Source organism: Trichosurus vulpecula, chromosome 1 (genome assembly GCF_011100635.1).
Source record: "Trichosurus vulpecula isolate mTriVul1 chromosome 1, mTriVul1.pri, whole genome shotgun sequence".
Taxonomy (NCBI): domain Eukaryota; kingdom Metazoa; phylum Chordata; class Mammalia; order Diprotodontia; family Phalangeridae; genus Trichosurus; species Trichosurus vulpecula.
The window spans coordinates 44,768,252-44,792,353 of NC_050573.1; the positions used below are offsets into that span (position 1 = coordinate 44,768,252).

Genomic DNA, 24,102 nt, shown 5'->3' on the forward strand with positions numbered 1-24,102 from the left:
GAGGATCATAAAAGTGGGAAAAGTACCCACATGTACAAAAATATTTATAGCAGTTCTTCATGTGGTGGCAAAGAATTGGAAATTGAGGAGATGCCCATTAATTGGGGAATGGCTGAACAAGTTGTGGTATATAAATGTAAGGGAGTACTATTGTGCTATAAGAAATGATGAGCCGGAGGACTTCAGAAAAACCTGGAAAGACATATATGTACTGATGCTGAATGAGGTAAGCAGAACCACGAGAACATTGTACGCAGTTACAGCCACAATGTGTGATGATCAACTATGAATGCCTTAGCTCTTCTCAGCGACGCCAGGTTCTAAAACAACTTCAAAAGGCTCATGATAGAAAATGCTATCTACATCCAGAGAAAGAACTACGGAATCAGAATGCAGATTGAAGCACATTATTTTTTCTCCTTTTCTTTTCTTTTGTTGTTTTGTTTTGTTTCTTCTTTCTCATGGTTAATCCCATTGTTTCTAATTCTTCTTTACAACATGACTAACGTGAAAATATTTTAATATGAATGTATATGTAGAGCCTATATCAGATTGTACACTGTCTTGGTGGGGGGGGGGGAAGAGAGGTGGAGAAAATTTAAAACTTAAAAGCTTGTGGAACTACATGTTGAAAACTAAAAATAAACTATTTTTTTTAAAAGAAAGAAATTGTAACCTGAAAACAATGAAAAATGTCAATTTTGTGTAAAAAATAGCAAAAAAGGGAAGAGGAACTAGCAACACTGAAACATAAAACCGACAATGCTTGCATTCACCTGTATATTTGTGGAATTTTTTAGTCCATGAGATTATATAGTACAACTTTATTTCTTGTTTCATTGCTCCATCTGTTGGCAATATCCCAGAACATCTTTTTCATCTCAAAGAATACTCTGTAAAAGGGGATGCTGGAGCTTACAAACAAAGAGAGATACTCTTTCTTGCTAAGAAACAAAACCATCCCTCTCTGAAAAATCTATTTATCTGGACAAGTATTGCGCATTGCACCTTTCATTGTCTTTGCTAATGTACAGACATTACATCTTCCATAGCAGTAACATAGTCAGTGCTAAAGAATTGAGTAAGGCTCAGGGTCTAGAGCTCAAAGAAACCTTAGAGATAATCTAGTCTATCTCTTCATTTACTTATAATTATAGTGCATAATAGGAGATAGTCTAATCTGGCACTCTGCCCATGTGTTCTGCCTCTATTATTCAAAATTCTGAAATTCTCCTCTCAGATGACAATCTCCTATCATTCATCTTTCCTTCTTCACTCTATCCAAGGGTGTTCTCCAAATGGTCAGCAGCTAGGTGGGGCAGTAAATAGAGACCTGGGTCTGGAATTAAAATCTGGCCTCAGTAAACCTGCTAACTGCATGGGCAAGTCACTTAAACCTGTTTCAGTTTCCTCATCTGCAAAATGAGCTAGAGAAAGAAATGGCAAACCATTCCAGTATCTTTGCTAAGAAAATCCCAAAAGGGATTATGAAGAGTGGGACTGAACAAAGACAAAGCCACACAGCTTGTTAGGAACAGAACAGAAACCAAGGCCATGCTTTTTACCATGCTGATTACTACCTTCTACACCATTTCCCCCCCTGACCGGAGAGAAGAGTGAACTAGGAAGGACTAGATTCTTCCCAACCCACAGTTGAACAATTCTTCTGTCGCTGGTCATTGCAAGGTAACAAGATAATATTCTTCCTTTTGGAAACAACACTTTTCTATACTAAACTATGACAATAGTCAGGGGCCATTCAATACATTTGCTGCTCTCAGCCTCCAGGGAACTTGCAAATTCAATGAAGCCTTACTAAGGGGCAAGCCCTTAAGGGCTACCCTGAAGAATGAAGCCTTGCTCTACACTCAAGAGAGCTCACAGGCTTGGAGAAAGGGGGTGGGTGCACAGGTGGAGGAGAATTGTTGTGCCTGGTATGTATCATTATTAGTAGTAGCTATTTCATAGGACCATAGGATTTAGGGCTGGAAGGCACCTTAGAAACCATCTAGTCTAATTCCCTCAAAGACCTCAAGCGCAATTGCAGGCAGTTTCCCTGGTGCACGTGCTCCCTTGTGAAAAGTTGGTCATGTCAAGTACTAGGAACCTAGCCGACTTACCTCCAGACAGACGCCAGCTGGCTCCAAAAAAAAAAAAAAAAAAGCCTCCCACAACCTGGGGAGAACGAGTTCTTCCCACCCCCATCCCCACCCCCACCCCGCCACTTGACCCGTAGAGACAAACGCCCCCCGAGGTTCGGGGGAAACTAGCAAGCTTTTCCTGCGTCTCTAGAACGTGCATAGTCCTGGTCAGACGCTGCCCGTGGTTCCTAGCGAGACCAGCGAGCCTCCTCAATCTCTGCACCCGGGAGGCTTTTAACCCCCGCCTGGACATGGACAGTCCTGACTCGATGGGATTTGCAGGTCTTGGAAGGATCGGGTCACATCAGTCCCGTCACTGGCAAGGGTCGTCTACCTTCCCTTATCGAGATGAGGGTAGCTCCCTTGCAACTCACAAATGTCCGCATGGCCCAGCTCTGCTCTGACCAAAATCGAGCCCCTTGGTCACTTTATTCCCGAGCTTGAGCCGCGCTCCACCCACGCCCTAAAGGATGCTCGCAGAACTTGCATACACCCCTGGGCAGACCATGGGGCCGAAGTGTCCGCGGGGATGGTGGGCGGGGCTGGGCGACGGCCTCGGGCTTTCGCCACGTGCTTTTAAGGGCACTGGTCTTCATTAACCTTAGTTTCTGACCCCTCCGCCCAGAAAAGGAGATCCATGTTCTCCCTTCCTCTGTCTGTCCAGTAGGTTAAGTTCTGGAGTTCCAGGACTAGTTTACAAAGTAGGGGTCACTAGGAAGATTTTCCCAAGGGAAGACTGGGGAAGTAGCCCATTGTGTCCTGGGGAGTGGGAGGCCGGAAGCTGGCTGCGGAGGGATCGCGCTGACCGCAGGCTAGCGGCTATAAACTATAACCGTTGGGGCTCGGGGTCGGGGGGCAGTCAGCCGTTGTTGCTCCAGCAGCGGGTGGGTGTTGGGGGCGTGTCAAGTGGCGTCCACCGTGGAAGGCGATTAAGGAGTGTGGCGGAGAGGGACTTCTGCTGGTGAGAATGGTTTGCCACCTATGGTAATGCCCCAGTAACGGGGATACTTGGAGGGGGTGGTCTAGAGGAGGATGGGTCGCCCCCACTGTCTTGTAATAGAGACATTTGGGAAGGTCTCGAGATGGGTTCTGGAAATCCTTGAGCCCTAATTGGGAAGCAACTTAGGGGTAGACGTTTCTTCGCAGCCAAGGAAAAGGAGGGCTGCCTCACTGAAACCGAAGGTTACTGTTGTTTGTTGCTATTCGTTTTTATAACCCCGACGAAGTAGAGACTGGGCATCTTTGCTTCCCCAAAAATCTTGAGTTAGTTTTCTCTCGGTCAGAATGCTGGTCTCCGTGTGCTCTCTCCAGGAGGTGCCAAAGAAGGGTTTTGGCTTTTTTTTTTTTTTTTTAAGCGCAGCTGATCTCTTTTCAGCAGGCTTTAGGAATGGTGATCTTTCCCCACCTGGCTAAACAGATAAGGTGTGTGTTATCAGTTTTTCAGCCTATTCTCCTAATCCAGATATTCAAAGCCCTCCTTTACTTGAATAAATTTCACTGTTAAGTTTCTTAAATGCTCAGTTCACACTAGGTCGAACAGTAAAGTGGAGAGCATGCAGTGACCTCTGTACTATTGTTTTCTAAGGATTTGATGTGCTTTGCCCAATAAGACACTTTTATTAAGCGTAAAACTATTTTCGACACAGGCACGAACTTACTTCAGGACTGGAAATTATGTAACCAATATGTAAATCGCTTTTTAAAGTTCATATGCTTTTTTTTTTCTTCCAGAATACACATGGACTTCTGGTAAACAGCCCAAGAAAAATTCCCCCAAACTTATTACACACAGCATAATGTAGTACTTTAGGTCAATAAAGATAGCTGAAATGCAAGCACCGAGGTCTCCCTTTCTCTCTTCCTCCTTAATAAACTGACTTCCTGCCACCCGTCCTTCCCCACCCCTCAAATCACGTAGATGCCAAACCTCAGGTTAAAATTAAGCCTTTGTATACATTTAACATCTAGACTAGTCATTTTTGTAACATTGGCAAGGTAAACTCCAAACCACAGCTTTCCTTCAACTAGATATACTCAATGGAGGAATAGTTGAAAAAATGGAAAAGTATGTATTGATAATGAAATTTTGGTTTAAGTAAAGAGACATGTTAATAGGTTGAAATCAATGACTGGCAGGATTCTGCTCGAAAAATTAAATTAGTTATGGCAAAGAATCATGTTGTAAATTTAGTTTGAAAAACATTTTAGGGTAAGTTTTCCAAGGTACATTTTCATGCTTGGTCACTCATGAAAAATTTAGAGCATTTATACCAACCTACTTTATTTTTTGTGTTCAGAAAATTTGACTTTGGGGGAGTTTATTTTGACAAAATTTTTCAAATACAGAGAGAACTTAAGTCAAAGTCAAGGAAAATCAAATTGATTAGTGTTACTTAGAGCATATTGCACATTTCAGATTTACACATTTTCAGAAAAAATGAGTGGACGCGCTCGAGCCAGAGCAAGAGGAAGGGCTCGAGGTCAGGAGACATCACAACTTGTGGGACCTGTTGCAGTAAGTGTGTTCTTTAGTTACTTAGGGAAGATACTGACTTAATTATTGAAGGTCAGGTTGATCAAATATTAATCAGTGAATTAGTAGTCTGTTGAAAATGACTGAAAACTTTGCCATGTAAGGGAGGCACATGCTGAAGGTAAAAAAGATTAAGGTGCTGTATCTTATCATAGTTATAGCTTATCCTATTATATCTACTATTGAGGCTTGAAGGAGTGGAAACAGCCTTGGACTTGGAGCCAAAAGAGATCAGATTTTGACACTGACTTTGGGACAGTGGGCAAAGACCTTGATTGACCTCTAGTTCCTCATCTGCAAAATAAAGAGGTCAATACCTGTAGTAGCTACCTCATAGGATGTAGGTAGGTAGGATGAGGTACAAATGACAGTGTATGTAAATAAAGCACTGAGAATGAGGACTTTGTAATCTTCTAGGAAATTTTTTTTTCCTATCCCCTTGCCCCAAATTGATTTGTCATGAAATCCAAAAGTAGTTTTAAAAGGCTTTTTGTAACTTTGGACCAATGTAATGACTTTTCTTTTGGGAATCAGCCTTTTTAGTGGAATAGGATGTTTGCTTATTTGGAAGATAAAAAAATAGATGAACTTGAAAGGTTCATTTAAAATATAGTACTTAATTGTACACTTCTGTCTTCTACTTGCATGTGTAAGTTATGCTTTTAATTGTTCTTCTTCCCTCTAACAACAACAACAAAAACCTTCAGAGTCAGCAACCTGGATATTTGAAGCCGAGACCTCAGCAACCAACCTCTGAAGGTGAACTTGTAGGGCGTGGACGACAGAGAGGAGCACTAGGAGCAACAAAATCTCAAGGTGAAAGGAGTGTAGAAGGGACTGTTATTCTTCTTGTTAAAGTTCTGTGCTGGTAACAGATATAAATAGAAACTCTAGGCCAAAAATCCCTGACAACTACATCTGGATCAAATTATTTAATCATATTTGGTTGATTTCAAAGCCATTTGCTGTTACACACCATCTGCCCTAGAAAGTTAGTTTAAATTTCCAGTGGTGAGAAGACAGCCAGAAGCTAATTTTCCTATATCCAGATAAGGATTGTACTGTTAATCTATAAACTGTTATTAAGTTCCTACTATGTTTCAGACAATTGTGCCAAGTGCTGGGGATTTAAAGACAAAAATGAAACAGTACTGTCCTTAAGGAGTTTACATTCTTTCAGGGAAACAACCTGTTCTTGTATAACTAAATACATATATACATACACACACATGTGTGTGTGTATATATATATATGTATATATATACATATACATACATATACATATACATATATACACATATACACATACACACACACACACACACACATATATATATATAGATGGTGGTTTTCAGAATGGCAGCTAGCAGCTAGAGGGATTAGGATAGGCCTCATGTAGGAGTGGCACACGCACTGAGCATTGAAGAGAGTTAGGGATTCGTTAAGTGGAGGTGAAGAGGAAGTGTGTTCAAGATGGAATGTTGTGTACTGAGTTAGTTTTCACTATACTGAGGTTCTTGAAGGGGAACTATGTAATGAATCTGGAAGGTAGGCTGGATTCAAATGGTGAAGGGCCTTAAGCCCGAATAGGAATGGATGAATGTGTGTGTTTCTCATATGTATACGTATAGATATAGATATGTGTTTCCCACCCCCTTAGAGGCAATAATAAACTCTTGAATGCTGTAGAGTGACATGGTCAGACTCATGCTTCAGGGATGTTTCTTTGCCAGATCTGTGGAGGATGGATTGGAGTAGCGAGAAATAGGCTAATTTGGAGGCTGTTAAAATAGTCTAGGTGAGATGTGATGAGAGCCTTAAGTAGAATGGTTGTGGTATGGAAAGAAGGGAACAGTTGTGAGATATTAAGGTAGAATTTTAAAAATTGTTAAGGGAATGAGTAGGGAAAGAGATGGAAGAGTTGAAGGTGACCATCTTTTTGAACTTAAATGCCTGAATGGATGGTGGTATTCTCAACAGGAATAGGAAAGTTAAGACATGTTAAGTTGGAAATGTTGGAAGGGACATGAAGCTGCCAATATGGTACTGAAGCTTAAGGTAGAGATTGACTGGATGTATAGATCTAGGAGTCATCTGAGATAATTGAAGCTTTGGGAATTTATGAAATCAAATGAGGGTGTAAGGAGAATAGATGTAGGTCCTGGAGAGAACCTTTAGAGGTAAGAGGAAGGACACTGATGGTGATACAGCAAAGCAGGGTTGAACCAGATGGTAGGAGAGCCAAGAGAGAGCAGTGTCATGAAAATCCAGAGAAAATAGACTATTCAGGAAGAGAGGGCGATCAAAAGCATAAAATGCTGTAGAGAAATCAAGAAGGATGAGGACTGAGAGAAAGTTCTTGGTTTTGACAATTAATAGATCATTGATAAGTTTGGAGGGAGCAGGCACTCAATTGAGTGATTCGGTCAGAACTTCTAGATTGTAAGAGGTTGAGACAAAAGTGGAGGCGGCCAGGAGCTGGCTGTATACCAAAGTGCTGGGATACAAAGAAAGGCAAAAGGTAGTACCTGTTCACAAAGAACTTACAGTCTAACAGGGGATTCATCTAAGCTACTAAGTACAAACAAGCTATAGATAGGATAATCAGTAGAAGACACTAAAATTAAGGAGAATCAGGAAAGGCTTCTATAAAAGGAATAATTTTAGCTTGGACTTAAAGGAAGCTAGGAGGTGGAGATGAGGAGGGAGAGTTCCAGGAATGAAGGACAGCCCATGAAAATGCCCAGAGTTGGAGTATCTTGTTTGAGGAATAGCCAGGTTAGTGTCACTGGATTGTAGAGTATGTGGAAGGGAGGAAGTAAATGGTATAAAAAGGTGAGTGGAGGAGAGAGGCATGTTTTGAAAGTCTTTGAATATCAAATGGGATTTATATTTGATTTTGGAGGTGATAGGAAGCCACTGGATTTTACTAAGCAGGGAGAGTGACATTAGACTTGCTCTTAGGAAGATCACTTTGATGGCCGAGTAGAGGATATACTGGAATGGGGAGACTTAAGGTAGATGGATCTGTCAGCAAGCTTTTGCAGTAGTTTAGGCTGAGGTAATAAGGGTCTGTACCAGGGTGGTAGCAGTGTCAAAGGAGAAAAGGGGGCATGTGTGAAAGATGTTACAAAGGTAAAGTTGCTAGGCTTTGGCAACAGATTGGACATAAGTGGGGTGAGAGAGAGTGGTAGTCAAAAGATAATATCTAGGTTGTAAATTGGGATGACTGGGAGGATGGTGGTACAACCAACAGTAATAAAGAGGTTAGGAAGAAGGGAACATTAGGGAGAAAGGATGAGTTCACTTTGGATATGTTGAGGTGACTAAGGGACATTTATTTTGAGATGTCCATTGGTCAGTTTGAGATGGTGAGATTGGAGGTCAGCAGAGGTTAGGACAGGATGAGTAGATCTGAGAATCATTAGCATTGATCGTGGGAGAAAGTGGGGGTGGCAGTGAGGTTGCAAATAGAGGGGTTGGCCTTGAACACAATGTATCTTCCCCTCTGCCTTTCATAATAAGCAAAGGAGAAGAATATGATAGATTATGTCAAGGGGTTGTGAGATGTAGAGTGGACAAAAGACTCTCATGGCATTTGACATCTTATTTTCTCAATAAGGTGTGAGAATAGGGTTCCTTGCTGAGCAGGAGAGGTGAGGGGGTGAAATGGAAGGCCTGAGTAAGAAGTAACTCCTTTTACCATTAGTAGTCTATTTTATCTTTCAAGGCTTTGGGGAAACAAAAAGTGCCCCTTTGGGCAAATAGGTGTGCTTAAGGCGCTTTAAATCTTAGGGATCAAATTTTGAGTTACTACTAACCTATTTTTAACATAATATGTTTCAACCATTATGGGATCTGAGTTTTAAAGGATCTCGGGGCAATCTGGTCAAAGTGATATATAAATAAAAATCAACCCACAAATGTTCATTCAGATTTTGCTGAAGTTTTCCCTTATACCAAGTTCTAACCTGCCTATATTATTTGCCCCCTTATGTCATTTTCCCTCTTATTTCCAACCTCTTTTTATCTGCTTGTTCTTTCCCTTTGGCCTACTAATCTTTAAACTTTCATTTGACCTGCTATGTACTAAAACTTTAGACATAGTTCTCTTCCCTTTCAAAACCACAAACCTAGAAAAAAACCTTCTACCTCTTTTGCCCATAATTTCCTCATTTCTCTTTCCTCAGTCCTTTTGATCTTCCTTCTTAGTTCACCATTACACTGAAACTGTTCTTTTTAAGTTTGCCAGTGACCTCAGTTGCTAAATCTGATGGTCCTTTCCTATCATAACCTTAATACCTTTGAAGATTTCTCTGGAACGGGTATACTTAATAAATTTTAGTTTTCATTTTATGCTTTTTTCTTTCTTGGTTATTCTTGCATGTATTTGCTCAAATTTGGCACCCTCCTGGTAATATAGCTTTCTTTGGCCACCTTTTCCAGCGCTGGATGAACTTCCACAAACATCCCCCAGCTAACTGTTAATCATATGGAAGTTGCGACACTCCTTGTTCCCCATTGTCACTCAGAAGCATTCCTTCTACACCATCACTCAGTAATCTTCCTTGAGGTTCATTCAATCCATATTTATCACCTAATCAAGATTCTAGTGAATATCATCTACTGACCTCCAGGACACTGACTGCCCTTCCTTTCTCAGTGAGTTCAGTGCCTGGATCCCAGTCTCTCTCCCCTCTCCAACTCCTGCCCTCATACTAGGAGACTTCAGCATATATCTATATATACATATATATATAGTGCTATATATATATAGATAAATAGATACAGATAGATAGATACACAATTAAACATCTCAGTTGACTCATTTCCTATGGCCTACTTCTCTATCCCACCTTAGGTATCCCACCCACATACACACACACACACACACAGAGTTACACCTTGGAACTTGCCATCACCCACAAATGTACCACACTTCCATGGTCATGAACTCTGGAATTCCCTTATCTAATCATAATCTTTTTATTGGCTTTCTAACTCTCCCTCAGCCTACCAATACCAGACCCTTTTCTTCTTCCACCATAACCCTCAATCCCTTGACCTCTTAGTTTTTATTCTGAGTCTATCATTCCTGCACTGGTTACACTCTCCTCCCTTATCCGTTTTGACCCCTTGGTGAACCAGTTTAACTCTACACTGTCCTCTTCTGTTGAATTCTTTAGCTCCTTTTTGTATAGCCAATCTTCCTTCAGCCTTGCCTCACTCCTACACATATGCTACTGAACAAAGTTGTCTCAGTTTCCTCATTTGTAAAATGAGCAGGAGAAGGAAATGGCAAACCATTCTAGTATCTTTGCCAAGAAAACCCCAAATGGGGTCATGTAGAGTCAGAAACAACTGAAGTACGATTTTCTGCAAGAATCAATAAATATATATTAACTGTCTACTATGTGCTAGGCACTGGTCTAAGTATTAGAGATACAACAAGAGGCAAAAGACCCTACTCTCAAGGAGCCCATAATCTAATGGGGGATAAAGAGCAAATCATTTTACACAAATAAACTATATACAGTTTAAATTGGAAATTATGAACAGAGAACAGGTACTAAAATTAAGAAGGGTTGGGAAATCTTATAGATGATGGGAAGCCAAAAGTCAGAGATGAAGAGGGAGTGCGTTCCAAGCACAGGGAACAGAAAATGCTCACAGCTCCTAGGTCGGAGTGTCTTGTTTATGGAACAGTAAGGAAGCCAGTGTTACTGGATTGAAGAGTATGTGGGGTTGGTTGCTTGGTGGTGGTTCTTCATGATTGAAGAAGGCCAAAATGACATCACTGTGCTAGAGTCAAATTTCAATGTGTCCAACTGGCTGATCAGACCAATATGAGCTCGGAATGCTCTTCCGCAGGTGGGGTACAGATGCTCCAGTATATCCACTTTTGGGGTGGATTCTCTAAATTTGCACATCCTGCATTTCATTTGAGCTGGTTCAGTTTTGTTTTGCTCTTAGGGCATAGTACTTTCTCTGATGTGGGAACACCATGCTGAATGGTCTTGTGCCAATGTCTCCTGTGTCACACAATCAATTCCAAAGTTCTTTTTTTCTTTTTGGAGGGGGGAAGGCAGGGCAACTGGGATTAAGTGACTCGCACAAGGTCACACAGCTAGTAAGTATGTCAAATGTCTGGTCCTCCTGACTCCAGGGCTGGTGCTCTACTCAACTGTGCCACCTAGCTGCCCAATTCCAAAGTTCTTGAGACACAAGAGTGTTCTTGTACTGCTTCTTCTTACCACTATGTGAACGCTTGCCCTGTGTGAGTTTTCCATAAAATAGTCTTTTTGGCAAGCGTGTGTTTTGCCTTTGAACAACGTGGCCAGCCTATCAGAGTTCAAGTAAGGACATCAGTGTCTGGTACCTTATCCTGCCAGGTGATCGTCAGGATCTTCCTAAGACAATTCAAATGGAAGCGATTCAGTCTCCTGGCGTGGTGCTGGTAGACTGTCCAGGTTTCACAGGCATACAACAATGAGGTCAGCACCACAGCTCTATAGACCTTCAGTTTGGTAATCAGTCTAATGCCTCTTCTCTCCCATACTTTTGGAGCCTCCCAAACACTGAGCTAGCTCTGGCAATGAGTGCGTCAACCTCATTATCAATGTGCACGTCCCTGGAAAGTACACTACCAAGGTAAGTGAACTTATCCACAGCATTCAGAACTTCTCCATTTGCTGTAACTGATGGTTCTACGTATGGATGGTATGGTGGTGGCTGATGGAGCACATGTGTTTTCTTAGGGTTAATTGTTAGGCCAAAATTAGCACAAGCAGCAGAGAAGTGATCTATACTTAGTTGCATCTCAGCTTCAGAGGCTGCGTTGTGGAGAATGTAAGGTGTAAGAAGACTGAAAAGGTAAGAGGGGCTAGGTTATTAAGGACTTTGAACAGAAAGTAGAAGACTTGGTATTTTTTATCCTGGAGGCAGTGGAGAGTTTATTGAGTTAGGGAGGTGACATAGTTGGACCTGCACTTTAGGAAAATCACTTTAGTGGCCGAATTAAAGGTGGGTTGGAATGGAGAGATAGTTGAGGCAGGCAGACCTGCCATTAAGCTACAGCAATAAGTGACAAATGAATTGAAGGGGGCTGCACCAGAGTGGTGGCAGTGTCAGAGGAGAGAAGGGGGTATTGGAGAGCTGTTAAAAAGGTGAAATTGACAGGCCTTGGCAACAGCTTGGATATGAGGGGTGAGAGATGGTGAGGAAGCCAGGATGACACTGAGGTTGTGAGCCTGAGGGCTAAGAGGATGGTTTGCCCTCTACGGTAGTAAGAAGGTAGAGAGGAGTGTGGTTTGAGGGAAAGATAATGAATTCCATTTTAGACGGAGTGAATTTAAGATTTCTCTGGTACATCCAGTTCAGGATGTCTCAAAGGCAGTTGGAGGTTAGAGACTAGAGGTCAGCAGAGAGATTAGGAAAAAATAGGTAGATTTCAGAATCATCAGTGTAGAAGTGGTAATTAAATCCATAAATCACCAAGTGAAGTAGTAAATAGAACAGTGCCCAGGACAGGACCGTGTGGGACACCTACAGCTAGAGAGCATGACCTGGATGAGGATCCAGCAAAGGAGACAGAGCAATGATCAGAGAGGTAGGAGGATAACATAGAGAAAACTGGAAGGAAGCCTTTCCTGATCCCCTTTAATACTAGTGGCTTCTCTCTTTTATCTCCAACTTAATCCTATATGTTTAGCTTGTCTGTAAATATTATTTGCATCTTTTCTCCACTAGCAGACTAGCTTCTTGAGATCAGGGGCTGACTTTTAACCTCCTTCATATCCTCAGTGCTTAGCATGGTATGTGGCACATAGCAGGCACTTAACGAATGCTAGTTACCATAGCCCAACTACTTGCTGTTGCCTGTATACAACATTTTATTTCCCAGTTCTGGGCCTTTTCTACAGACTTGACATCCATGCCTGGAATGATCTTTGCCTTTAATTCTGTCTCTTAAATCTGTAGCTTCCATCCAGGTTTGGCTTAAATAGTTTTTCTTACAAAAGGTCTTTCCTTTCCCACCTCCCTGCCCCCGCCCGTTTTTTTTCAAAAGAATCTATATTTCTTGACAGTATATTCTTTTTTGTCTTTTTAGCTCAAGCACCTAAGACTTGCCTAGGATATAGGTGCTTAATGTTAGGATTGAATGTAACTTGATTTTGGTACTGAATGCCCTGGATTCCCTGGGTTTTTGGGACACTGCTGTATCTTGCTGCCTCTCTGGCTTTAGTCTCCTTTACCAGATGCTCATCTATGTCCTGCTTCATCATGTTTGCTCCCTCCCAATGCATGATTGTGGACCCTATTCTCTATTCCCTCTGAATGATCTTACTAACTCTCATGAGTTTTATTAATCATATCTCTGTATCTGACTGATAGGTGTATATATCCAGCCTTAATAGTTCGTGTGAGCTTTAGTCCTGTATCACCAGCTTTTAGGACAAATACTAGACATAACCTGTTTGTTTAGGGGCTATACTGACTCTTTGTGATCACGGTTTAATTTTCTAGATACTTGCTAACCATTCTTGTTAATGCTGTGTTATAGAATTTTTTTTTAGTAGTGGAAATATTAACTTACCTGGAATTTGTAGATTCTACTACCTAATGTTTTTTGATAATCGGGATGACACTTGCCCTTCCTGTCCTGTGTTGCCTTTCCTGGCTTCCATGACCTTTCAGAGATCATTGATGGTGACCCAGTAATTAGTTACCAGTTTTCTCAGTATTCTGGAATGTAATTCAAACCTGGAGACTTAAATTCAAGAGGCCTGGGGTCTTTCTAGTTCCCTAGTTATTCAATTCCCTATACATTTTTGTTGTTTCTTTGTTGGTTTACTGAGTATGTGCTTTAGAATAGAAAGACTTGGCTTGGATAACAAAATTACTTATGAGGCATATTAGAAAAAAATCACTGATAAGGGATGACCCTAAACTTGGGATTTAAGTTGTACACTTGTGGTCTCTGGCCAGGTGGTATTTCCAGTGGCTTATTATTACTTGACAAGTAGTTAGCCATCCTAATTTTGTGCATTATAAAATAGCCACTAAAAATTTTTGATTTTAGGTTGGTAGAAGTACCCTTTTATGAGCAAAACCCTTAATGTGGAATGCAAATTAGGTGTGTAATTAAGATGACATTTCTTAAATATGAGTCACTGTGACATAATGGAAGGAGCAGTGGCTCTGGAGTGAGAGGTCCTAGTATGAAATCCTACCTATGACAGTTACTAACTATATGACCTTGGGTCATTGTGTCTCTGTGGACTATAGTTTCTTCATCACTAAATTAGGTGGTTGGGTATTGGCCTCTGATATCTTTTCTAGCCATAGATCTGTTTCTGTGACCTCTAACGCTGCTTTCTTGTCTGCAAAATAAGAGGGTTAGACTCGCAACAATAGGTTGTTGTCCTTTGCTCTCTCTCACTATGCTAGAGTCAAGTTTCAGCGTGTCCAGCTGTGGCTGATCAGACCAGTATGAGCTCGGAATGCTCCACCATAGGTCAGGCACAAACAATCCATGTGAACATTTGGGGTGGGTTCTCTAAATTTGTGCATCCCGCGTTTGAGCTGTTTCAATTCTGCTTTGCTCATATAGCACAGAACCTTCTATGATGTGGGCATGCCATGCTGTGTGGTCCTGTGCCAATGTCTCCCATGTCACACAATCAATTACAAAGTTATTAAGAGAGACCTTGAGAGAGTGTCTTTGTATCACTTCCTCTGATCACTATGTGAACACTTACCTTGTGTGAGTTCTCTGAAGCAGAGTTGAATGCTTGGCATTTTAGTTCAAGTAAGGACCTCAGTGTCTGGTATCTTATCCTGCCAGGTGATCTTCAGAATCTTCCTAAGACCTTCAAATGGAAGTGATTCAGTTTCCTGGCATGGTGCTGGTAGACTGTCCAGGTTTCACAGGCATACAACAATGAGGTCAGCACAACAGCTCTGTACACCTTCAGTTTGGTAGTCAGTCTAATACCTCTTCTCTCCTATACTTTCCTTTGTTGCCTCCCAGACACTGAGCTAGCTCTGGCGATGCATGCATCAACCTCATTATCAATGTGTGTATCCCTGGAAAGTACGCTACCAAAGTAAGTGAACTTATCTATAGCGTTCAAAACTTCTCCATTTGCTGTAACTGATGGTTCCATGTATGGATGGTGTGGTGCTAGCTGATGGAGCCCCTGTGTTTTCTTTTTTTGGAGGGGGGAAAACAAGGCAATTGGGGTTAAGTGACTTGCCCAAAGTCACACAGCTGGTAAGTATATCAAGTGTCTGAGGCTGGATTTGAACTCAGGTCCTCCTGACTCCAGGGACAGTGCTGTACTCACTGCACCACCTAGCTGTCCCAGCACCTGTGTTTTCTTGGTGTTAGGCCAAAATTAGCACAAGCAGTAGAGAATTGATCCATCTCAGCTTTAGAGGCTGCATTGAGTGCACAATCATCTGCAAACAGAAAATCATGCACTAACACTCTCCGTTTTGGTCTTGGCTTGTAGCCTTTTCGAGTTGAAGAACGTCTACCTTCATTGAAAGCATTTGGCAACATGGCTGAAAACATCATGCTAAAAAAGCGTGGAAGCAAGCACACAGCCTTGTTTCACTCTGTTGGTGACTGGGAAGGCACAAGAGCATTTTTGATTATCTAGAATCCAGACAAGCGTACCATCATGAAATTAATGTACAATGCTGATGAACTTCTCAGGGCAACCAAATTTTAACATAATTTTCCATAAGCCCTCACAAATGACAGTATCAAAGGCCTTGGTCAGATATACAAATGTTTTGTACAGACCTCTGCAACAGCAGTGGTCGCTTACTACTGAAGACTTGTGCATCTCATGACTTGCTTAATAAGATTAGACCTGAGGGCCCAAGCCTAATTCAGGGCCAAGCCTAAATCCTGTCACCTTACAATTCAGACTCTTTGCTAACTTTAGATTGTTAGTCATTTGACTCTCAGAGCTATAAGAGACTAAAGAGATTGTTCAGTTCAGTCACTTCATAGGGGAGTAAATAGGCCCACAATGGGTCAGTGTGTGTGGTCCGATGGTGTGGGAATATTTATTTACTATTTAATATGGCAAGTTTTAGGCTAGATTGGTCAGGCTAATGCCTACTTCCCATTTGCCTTAAAACATGCTTAGATCTTGAAAAATCTTGATTCTAAATGCTCCTAAAAGGTCAAAAAAGGATGACTGGTGACTATATCCAATGACTTTTTTTCCCCCAGTTTTCCTCTAATCAGTTTTGATACTACTGAATAAATCCCTCCTTAATTGGATTCTTTCTTCTCTTCTGGTCTTCCTACTCTACTTTAAAAATTTTATTTGTTTTTTTTTCATATCATATACATTTACCAAAGTGTCCATCCTTCTCCCAGAAAGCCATACTTTAAAACAAACTTAAAAAGGAAACAAGAATTTAGCAAAACACATATCAAGAAAGTCTTGACTTCATGCAGCGTTCCACACTTATTGTTCCCCACCTGAAAAGAAAAAAAAAGTGGAGTACTTTTTTTGTACCTTTTCTTTGTGGCCAAGTTTGGACATAGTTTCACAGCATTCATTTTCATTGTTCTCTCCGTCACGTTGCAGTAGTCATTATGTTAATACTGATTTCCTGGTTCTGACTACTTCATATAAATCTTCCCATGTTTTCTCAGCAGGAGTATGCTGGAAAATGTTTAACTGACTCCCTAGGAAAAAAAAAGTAGGCACTACCCATTTTAAAGTTGAATCTGCATTACTAACATTTATCTCCATTACTATCTTAAGTCTGGATGACCAATAGAAAAATAAATTAAGCCCTCATATGTAGCATTTGTCAACTTATGAGTAAAATGTGAAAAGTAAAATTTTAATAATTGGCTCTCATAAGACAGTATGAACTGGCTTGCGCTCACCATGTTTCTCTCTATTCATCATCTTAAGTTTCTTATAAGGTTGTCATATTTCGTTACATATTACATTCGTAATATGATTAGCCATTATCAAGTCGACAGGCATCTACTTTTTTTCTAGTTCTTTTTACTACAGAAAGTACTGCTATAAATAGTTTGGACCTTTCTTAGAGTATATGCCCAGCAGTGGAATTTCTAGGTCAAGGGGTATTGACCTTTCAGTCCCTTCCTTGGGATAATTCCAGATTGCTTTGAAGAATGGTTGTACCAATGCATAGCTCCACAAACACTGCTTTAATGTGCTCATCTTTCTACCATTCATTCAACATTGGTTATTCTTTTGACATCTTTAATAATGTGCTGTGTGTGAACCAAAACCTAAGGGATATTTTGATTGGCATTTCTCTTATTAGTGATTTGTAGCATTCTTTCATTTGGTGGTCAGTAGTTTGCAATTCTTTTGAGAATTGTTTGTTCAGATCCTCTGACAGCTTATCTACTGAAGAATTTTGGTTTCATATATCTTAGTTGCTAGTCAATAAATATGTATTTGGTAACTGCTGCATACCAAGAACCATACTAAGTATTGGGGATACAATGAGAGATGAAAGGCAGTTTCTGGTTTCAAGGAGCTTACAGTATAATTGGAGACAACATGCAAATAATTATATTCAAACTATAAACAGGCTAAATTGGAAATAATATCCAGGAAGAAGATGCTAGAATGAAAGGGTATTGGAAAGACTTCCTGTAAGGTAGGATTTTAGCTAGTACTTGAAGGAAGCCAGGAGGCAGAGATGAGAAGGGAGAGCATTTTAGGAATGAAGGACAACCAGTGAAAATGCCCAGATTAGGTAGAATAGAGTAGGTTGTGTAAGGAACATGAAGAGGGTTAGTGTCACTGGCTTGCAGGGTATTGTGGGGCAGGGTGTAATGTGGAAGATGTAAGAAGACTGGAAGGTAGGGGATAGGGGAAAATTGTGAACAACTTTTGAGGCCAAAGAGGATTTCATATTTGATCATGGAGGCAATAGAGAACCACTAACGTTTGAATAGAACAGTGATATGGTCAGATCTGCAGATTATTAGGAAGATGGCTTTGACAGCTTGATGGAAGATGGGCTGGAGTAGAGAAAGACTTTTGACAGGGAAATCAACTTGTAAACTATTTGTAGTAGGTCAAGTGTGGCGTGATGAGGATCTGAACTAGCATGGTGACAATGTCAAAGGAGAGAAAGGGGCATATGTGATAGATGTGACGAAGATAAAATTGCCAAGCCTTGGTAACAGATTGGACATAAAGGGGATAAGAGAGAGGTTGTTAGTCTGGGTGACTGGGAGAACAGTAGTACCATAAATAGTGAAGTTAGGTAGAGGGGAAGGTTTAGGGGAAAAGATAATTCAGTTTTGGACATGCTAAGTTCAATATGTCTATGAGACATCTAATTTGAGATATACAATAAGCAGCTGGAACTGCAATTCTGAAAGTCAGCAGAAAATTTGGGCTGGGTAAGTAAATTTGATAACTCATTAACATAAAAATGATAATTGAATCTATGGGAGATAAGATCACCAAATCAAATAGTATAGAGCAGAGCTTCTTAAACTGTGAGTCGTGACCCCACATGAGGTCGCATAACTACAATGTGGGGGTCGCAAAAAATTTGGCAACAGTAAAAATGTTTCTGAATATGCAATGACCAAAAATTAATTAAAAATCAAACGCTGATGAATCTGACATGTTTCTGGCAGTACTTGCCATCGTGTTGCACTGCACAGTTTCACTGTAGCCTTGGTTCTGAACCCACAACATTTGCGCTGCACATGCTATTGCACCATGCGGTGCCAACAAATGCTGCCAGAAACACCTTGGCTTAGATTTGAGACTATTGTGTTATAAATTGCAATTTTTTTTTACTGTACATACAAAATTAAGTGAATTTTGGCTTGAGATTAGGACAGAATTTCCAACAATTTCTGAAGTGGCCCTAAACACACTTCTTCCATTTTGTACTATGTATTTATGCAAAGCAGCATTCTCAGCATTGATGATTATAAAATCAAAATATCAATCAATTCTGAAAAACACTGAAGATGCTCTGTGTCCTGAAGTATCAAATATTCTGCCAAAATTTAATTCTTTATGTAAAAATAAGCATATCCATCTCATTAGTATGCAAATTTGCTTTCATCTTTAATAAATGGGGAAATTATATGTGTATCAAAGAATTGTTTTAAAATCAATTTCCTTATGATTTAGTATCAATAAATGTTTGATTTACATGCCTACACACACACACTCACCCCAAGGTTCCATAAAGAAAAAGGATTGTTAAGTGGAAAAAGTTCAAGAAGCCCTAGTATAGAGGGAGAAAAGAGGACCTCAGATAGAACTTTGTGGGACATCATGAAAATTCATCAAAGTAGAGAGAGTTAGGAGAACCAGGATTAGGAAAATGGGGAGAAGAGAGTGACTGACTGACAGTGTGAAAAGCTGCAGAGAAGTCAATGAGGATGACGATTGAGAAAAGGTCATTAGATTTTAACAGTTGAGAAATAATTGGTATCTCTGGAGAGAGTAGTTTCATTTGAATGATGAGGTCAGAATCCAGAGTATAGTGTGTTAAGAAGAGAGTGAGAGGATGGGAAGTGGAGGCACTGATTGTGGATGGCTTCCTCAAGGGATTTAGCCACAAAAGGCAGGAGAGAGATGGGACAATAGCTTGGAGGAACTGATGGATCAACCGAGAATTTTTGAGGTTGGAGGAGAGATTTTTTTTGTTACTGGATAAGTAGGTCTTGGGAAATTACTAAGTTGAGGAACTGAAGGTTGGTATGTCTGAAGGAGTTGCTTATGTATCTTAGGTTTCAAATCAATGCCTAAGATACAAAGATTTTTTTTCTCAGTTGACTCCTTCAAGTGGTGTTAATTTTCTTAGTGCTTAATTGTACAAAAGTCTTCCAATTTCATGCAGAATTACCTATTTTTGTTCTTTCTAACCATTTTCACTGTTTCACTACAAATTATTAATGTAACTCCTCAAATATTGCAATATTACAATAAAGAAAGATGAGAATTGTATAGGAAACTCATAACTTACATTAAATTTATATTTAGCTTGGTGGTGAAGTGGAAAGAGCTCTGGAGTCCAGAAGACCTGAGTTCATATCTAGCCTCAGAGACTTACTAGTTCTGTGATCATAGGCAAGTCACTTAAGTCTTCCTCAGTTTCCTCACCTACCAATGGACATAATAAAAGCACCTACCTCACAGGGTTATTATAAAGATCAAGTGAAATGATACTTGTAAAGTGCTTAGCACAGTGTCTGGAAAAGTGCTTAATATATGCCTATTCCTTTTTCTCTCTTACTAAAAAAAGATACACATACATATGTATGTATTTCTGTATATGTATACATAAAGTATATATATACACATGCACACATATATTTTATATGTAATTTATCATGTTATTAGCACCTATTATGTCCATTTCTGATCCTTAATTTTTTTCTTAACATTTTAAAATGTTTTATTGATCTTTTCCTTTTTCTTACATCTGTAGCACCACCCACTAACTTGTGTCTTCCTTCATTATTGTTGTTGTCCTTCGTTCTAGAAGATGACCAAAATGACATCACTATGTTTGAGTCAAGTTTCAAGCTGTGGCTGATCAGGCCAATATGAGCTCAGAATGCTCCACCACAGGTCAGGCACAAACAGTCCACATGAACATGTAGGGTGGATATTCCAAACTTGCATATCCTGCGTTTCCTTTGAGCTGTTGCAGCTCTGCTTTGCTCATATAGCACAGTACCTTCTCTGATGTGGGCATGCCATGCTGAGCAGTCCTGTGCTGATGTCTCCCATGTCACAAAATCAATTCCAAAGTTCTTGAGACCTGGAGAGTGTCCTTGCCCTGTGTGAGTTCTCCATAAAAGTCTTTTTGGCAGGCATATGTTTTGCATTCCAACGACATGGCTAGCCCATCAGAGTTGTGCTCTCTGAAGCAGAGTTTTGAGCTTGGCATTTTAGTTCAAGTAAGGACCTCAGTGTCTGGTACCTATCCTGGCATGTGATCTTCGGAATCTTCCTAAGACAACTCAAATGGAAGTGATTCAGTTTCCTGGCATGGCGCTGGTAGACTGTCCAGGTTTCACAGGCATACAACAATGAGGTCAGCACAGCGGCTCTATAGACCTTCAGTTTGGTAATCAGTCTAATACCTCTTCTCTCCCATTCTTTCCTTTGGAGCCTCCCAAACACTGAGCTAACTCTGGCAATGCGTGCATCAACCTCATTATCAATGTGTACGTCCCTAGAAAGTACGCTACCAAGGTAAGTGAACTTATCCACAGCATTCAAAACTTCTCCATTTTCTGTAACTGATGGTTCCATGTATGGATGTTATGGTGGTGGCTGATGGAACATCTTTGCTTTCTTGTTGTTAACTTTTAGGCCAAAATTAGCACAAGCAGCGGAGAAATGATCCATACTTTGTTGCATCTCAGCTTCAGAGGCTGCATTGAGTGCACAATTGTCTGCAAACAAAAAGTCATGCACCAACACTTCCTTCACTTTGGCGTTGGCTTGTAGCCTTTAAAAGTTGAAGAATTTACCATCAGTGCAGTAGCTGACCTTAATGCTATGTTCATCCTGATTGAAAACATGTGACAAGATGGCTGAAAACATGCTAAAAAGCATGGGAGCAGGCACACAGCCTTGCTTCACTCCATTGGTGACTGGGAAGGCACAAGAACATTGTCCACTATTTAGAACCCAGGCAAGCATGCCATCATGAAATTGACATACAGTGCTAATGAACTTCTCTGGGCAAATTTTCCATCAGCCCTGATGACTAACAATATCAAAGGCCTTGGTCAGATCTACAAACATTGTATACAGACCTTTGTTCTGCTCCTGACATTTCTTCTGGAGTTGTTGGGCAGGAAACACCATATTAACTGTTCCTGGCCCTTTCTGAAGCCACACTGGCTTTCAGGTAGATGACCATCTTCCAGGTGAAGGCTCAGCCTATTAAGGAGGACTGGCAAGAATCTTGCCAGCAGGGACTAACAGAGAAAACCCCCCACCACGTGGTTGTCACAGGACAGTCTATTTCCTTTGTCTTTATAGAGATGGAAAATGGAGGCATGCTTGAACTCCTGAGGAATAACCACCTCTTGCCATATAACCTGGAAAATTTCAGTCAGCTTTTGTATGAGCAATGGACCCCCTACCTTGTAAATCTCAGCTGGAACAGAATCAGCACCAGGTGCTTTGCCACATGAAAAGGAGCCTAATGGCATTCAAAACCTCTTCTTTAGATGGAGCTTCAGCTAGGGAGGGATTGACTTCAACCTGAGGTAAATGGTCGGTGGCTTCAGCATTGATTTATGATGGCCTGTTGGGAAAACTGTGGAAGTATTCAGCCTATCTCTACAGGATCATGTCCTTATTACTAATCAATGTGGCTTCATCAGCAAGGAGTAGTTGAGATGCACCATAGGTCTTTGGCCCATAGGTAGCCTTCAGGGCATCATAAAAGCGCTTAGGATTGTTACTATCAACATAAAACTGAATTTCATCTGCCTTCCTACTCAGCCAAGAACCCTCCATCTCTCTAAGCATTGCTTGTACTTTACTTTTGATGGAATTAAATGCTGCCTTCTTAGAGATGGTTGAGCTATCCTACTGGTAAGTCCTGTGAAGTTCCCGTTTTTCATTTAGCAGCTTCTGAATTTCCCCATCATTTTTATCAAACCAGTCTTGGTGTTCTGAGTGTTCTGACCCAGAAGAGCAAATGTGGTACTATACACCAAATCTCTGAAAGGTGCCCACTCCTTTTCTACTCCATTGTTGCCAACCGTGTGTTGGCTCAATTTTCCCCCCAAGTTAGCAACAAACTGTTCCCACTCAGAGAAGAGCTCTAATTTGTTGACATTATTTCTTCTGGTAGTCATATTGCCTTGGGGGTGCTGCTTTTGCTGAATGCGAATATTTAGCTTGGAAAGGATGAGTCTATGATCGATCCAGCACTCTGCACCACACATTGCCGTAGTGACTCTCACATCCTGTCTCTTCTTAAAATCACATTGTCTATTAAATGCCAATGTTTACTGCAAGGGTGCATCCATTAAGTTTTATTGCATTTAGGTAAATGGAAAACTGTAGATGAGAAGGTCATGAGATGCACGTCTTTAGTAGTAAGTGACCATTGCTGTTGCTTTTTCCAACTCCATTCCTCCCTAAGACTCCCTGCCAAGTGTAGTAGTCTGAACCTACTCTAGCATTAAAGTCACCCAGAATTATAAGCTTGTTCTCTTTTGGCACATTGATGATAAGGGTCTTCAGGTCTTCGTAAAGCTCTTGTTGCAAGAGAACTCAGTAGGTATTGAATCCAAATAGCCTTGAGTGAAACAAATCTGGCAAATGAAGGCCAGCTGACTGAAGTCAGAGCTGGATACATGGTTTTCTGGAGTGGCCACAGTGAAGAGAAGAGCCGTAAAGCTGGTGTAGGTTTTGCAATCAAATCTAGTCTAGTCAGCAAGCTTTTATGCCTGCCAAAAGGAGTGAACGACAGGCTCATGACAATGCAATTGCATCTTGCAGGAAAACGAAATGCCACTTTCATCGTTACCTATGTTCCTACCATTATGAACCCTGATGACATCAAAGAAAAATTTTATGAAGACATGGAGATCTCATTATAGATATATAAGGATAGTCAAACAAAACAAATCAACATATAGTACATGTCTGAATATCTCTGTCTCAGTCCAACCCTTTTAATATAATACCTCTCTGTCAAGAGATGGAAATTATCCTTCATCAGTTTTTTGAAGTCATGATTGGTCGTGTTCATAAGATAAGATCTCTGAAGTTCTTCACAGTTGTTTTCCTTTACTTGATTGTGATTATTGTGCAAATCATTCTTCTGGTTTTGCTTACCTCAGTATTAGTTTATGCAAATATTCAAATTGCTTTGAATGCTTTATAATCATAATATCCTAGGGTATAGTACTATTCTTACACGATAATCTGTTCAACCATTTCCCAACCTGGCACTTTTAAAAGTTATTTATTACAATGATAGGTGTTCCAGTAAGTATTTTTGTACAGATGTTTACTTTCCCTCTCTTTGTCCTCTTTAGAGATATATGTATAGTAGTGATATTACAGGTCAGAGGATTTGTTTTAGTTTAGTGACTGGGCATAGGTTTGAAGTGGTTTTCTATTTAGTATGGCTGGACCAATTCAGAGTAGAACCAACTGCGGATTAATGTGGATGTCCTCCCTAGAATGTCCCAACAGTAGTCATTTTCTTCTTTTTGTCATCTCTGCAGATCTGATGTGTGTGAGGTGTGGAACCACAGAATTATTATAATGCATGTTTCTATTCGATTTGGAGCACTTTTTCATAAGTTAGTTGGCAGCTTGCTTTTTAAAAAAAAATTTGAAAAATGGCTATTCGCTTCTTTAAACCACTTAACCTATTAAAGAATGG

At 40.5% G+C, this 24,102-nt stretch overlaps 1 protein-coding gene across 1 annotated transcript in view; it reads left to right on the forward strand.

The window, feature by feature from the left end:
• The first annotated feature begins 2,392 nt into the window (after window positions 1-2,392).
• The window catches only part of LOC118832025 (piwi-like protein 1), a 51,685-nt gene continuing 29,975 nt past the window's right edge, over window positions 2,393-24,102 (forward strand). The window contains exons 1-3 of the mRNA XM_036739511.1: window positions 2,393-2,495; window positions 4,541-4,656; window positions 5,382-5,490. Coding sequence (XP_036595406.1) covers window positions 2,393-2,495; window positions 4,541-4,656; window positions 5,382-5,490 — 328 coding nt within the window. The remainder of the gene's footprint in view (window positions 2,496-4,540; window positions 4,657-5,381; window positions 5,491-24,102) is intronic.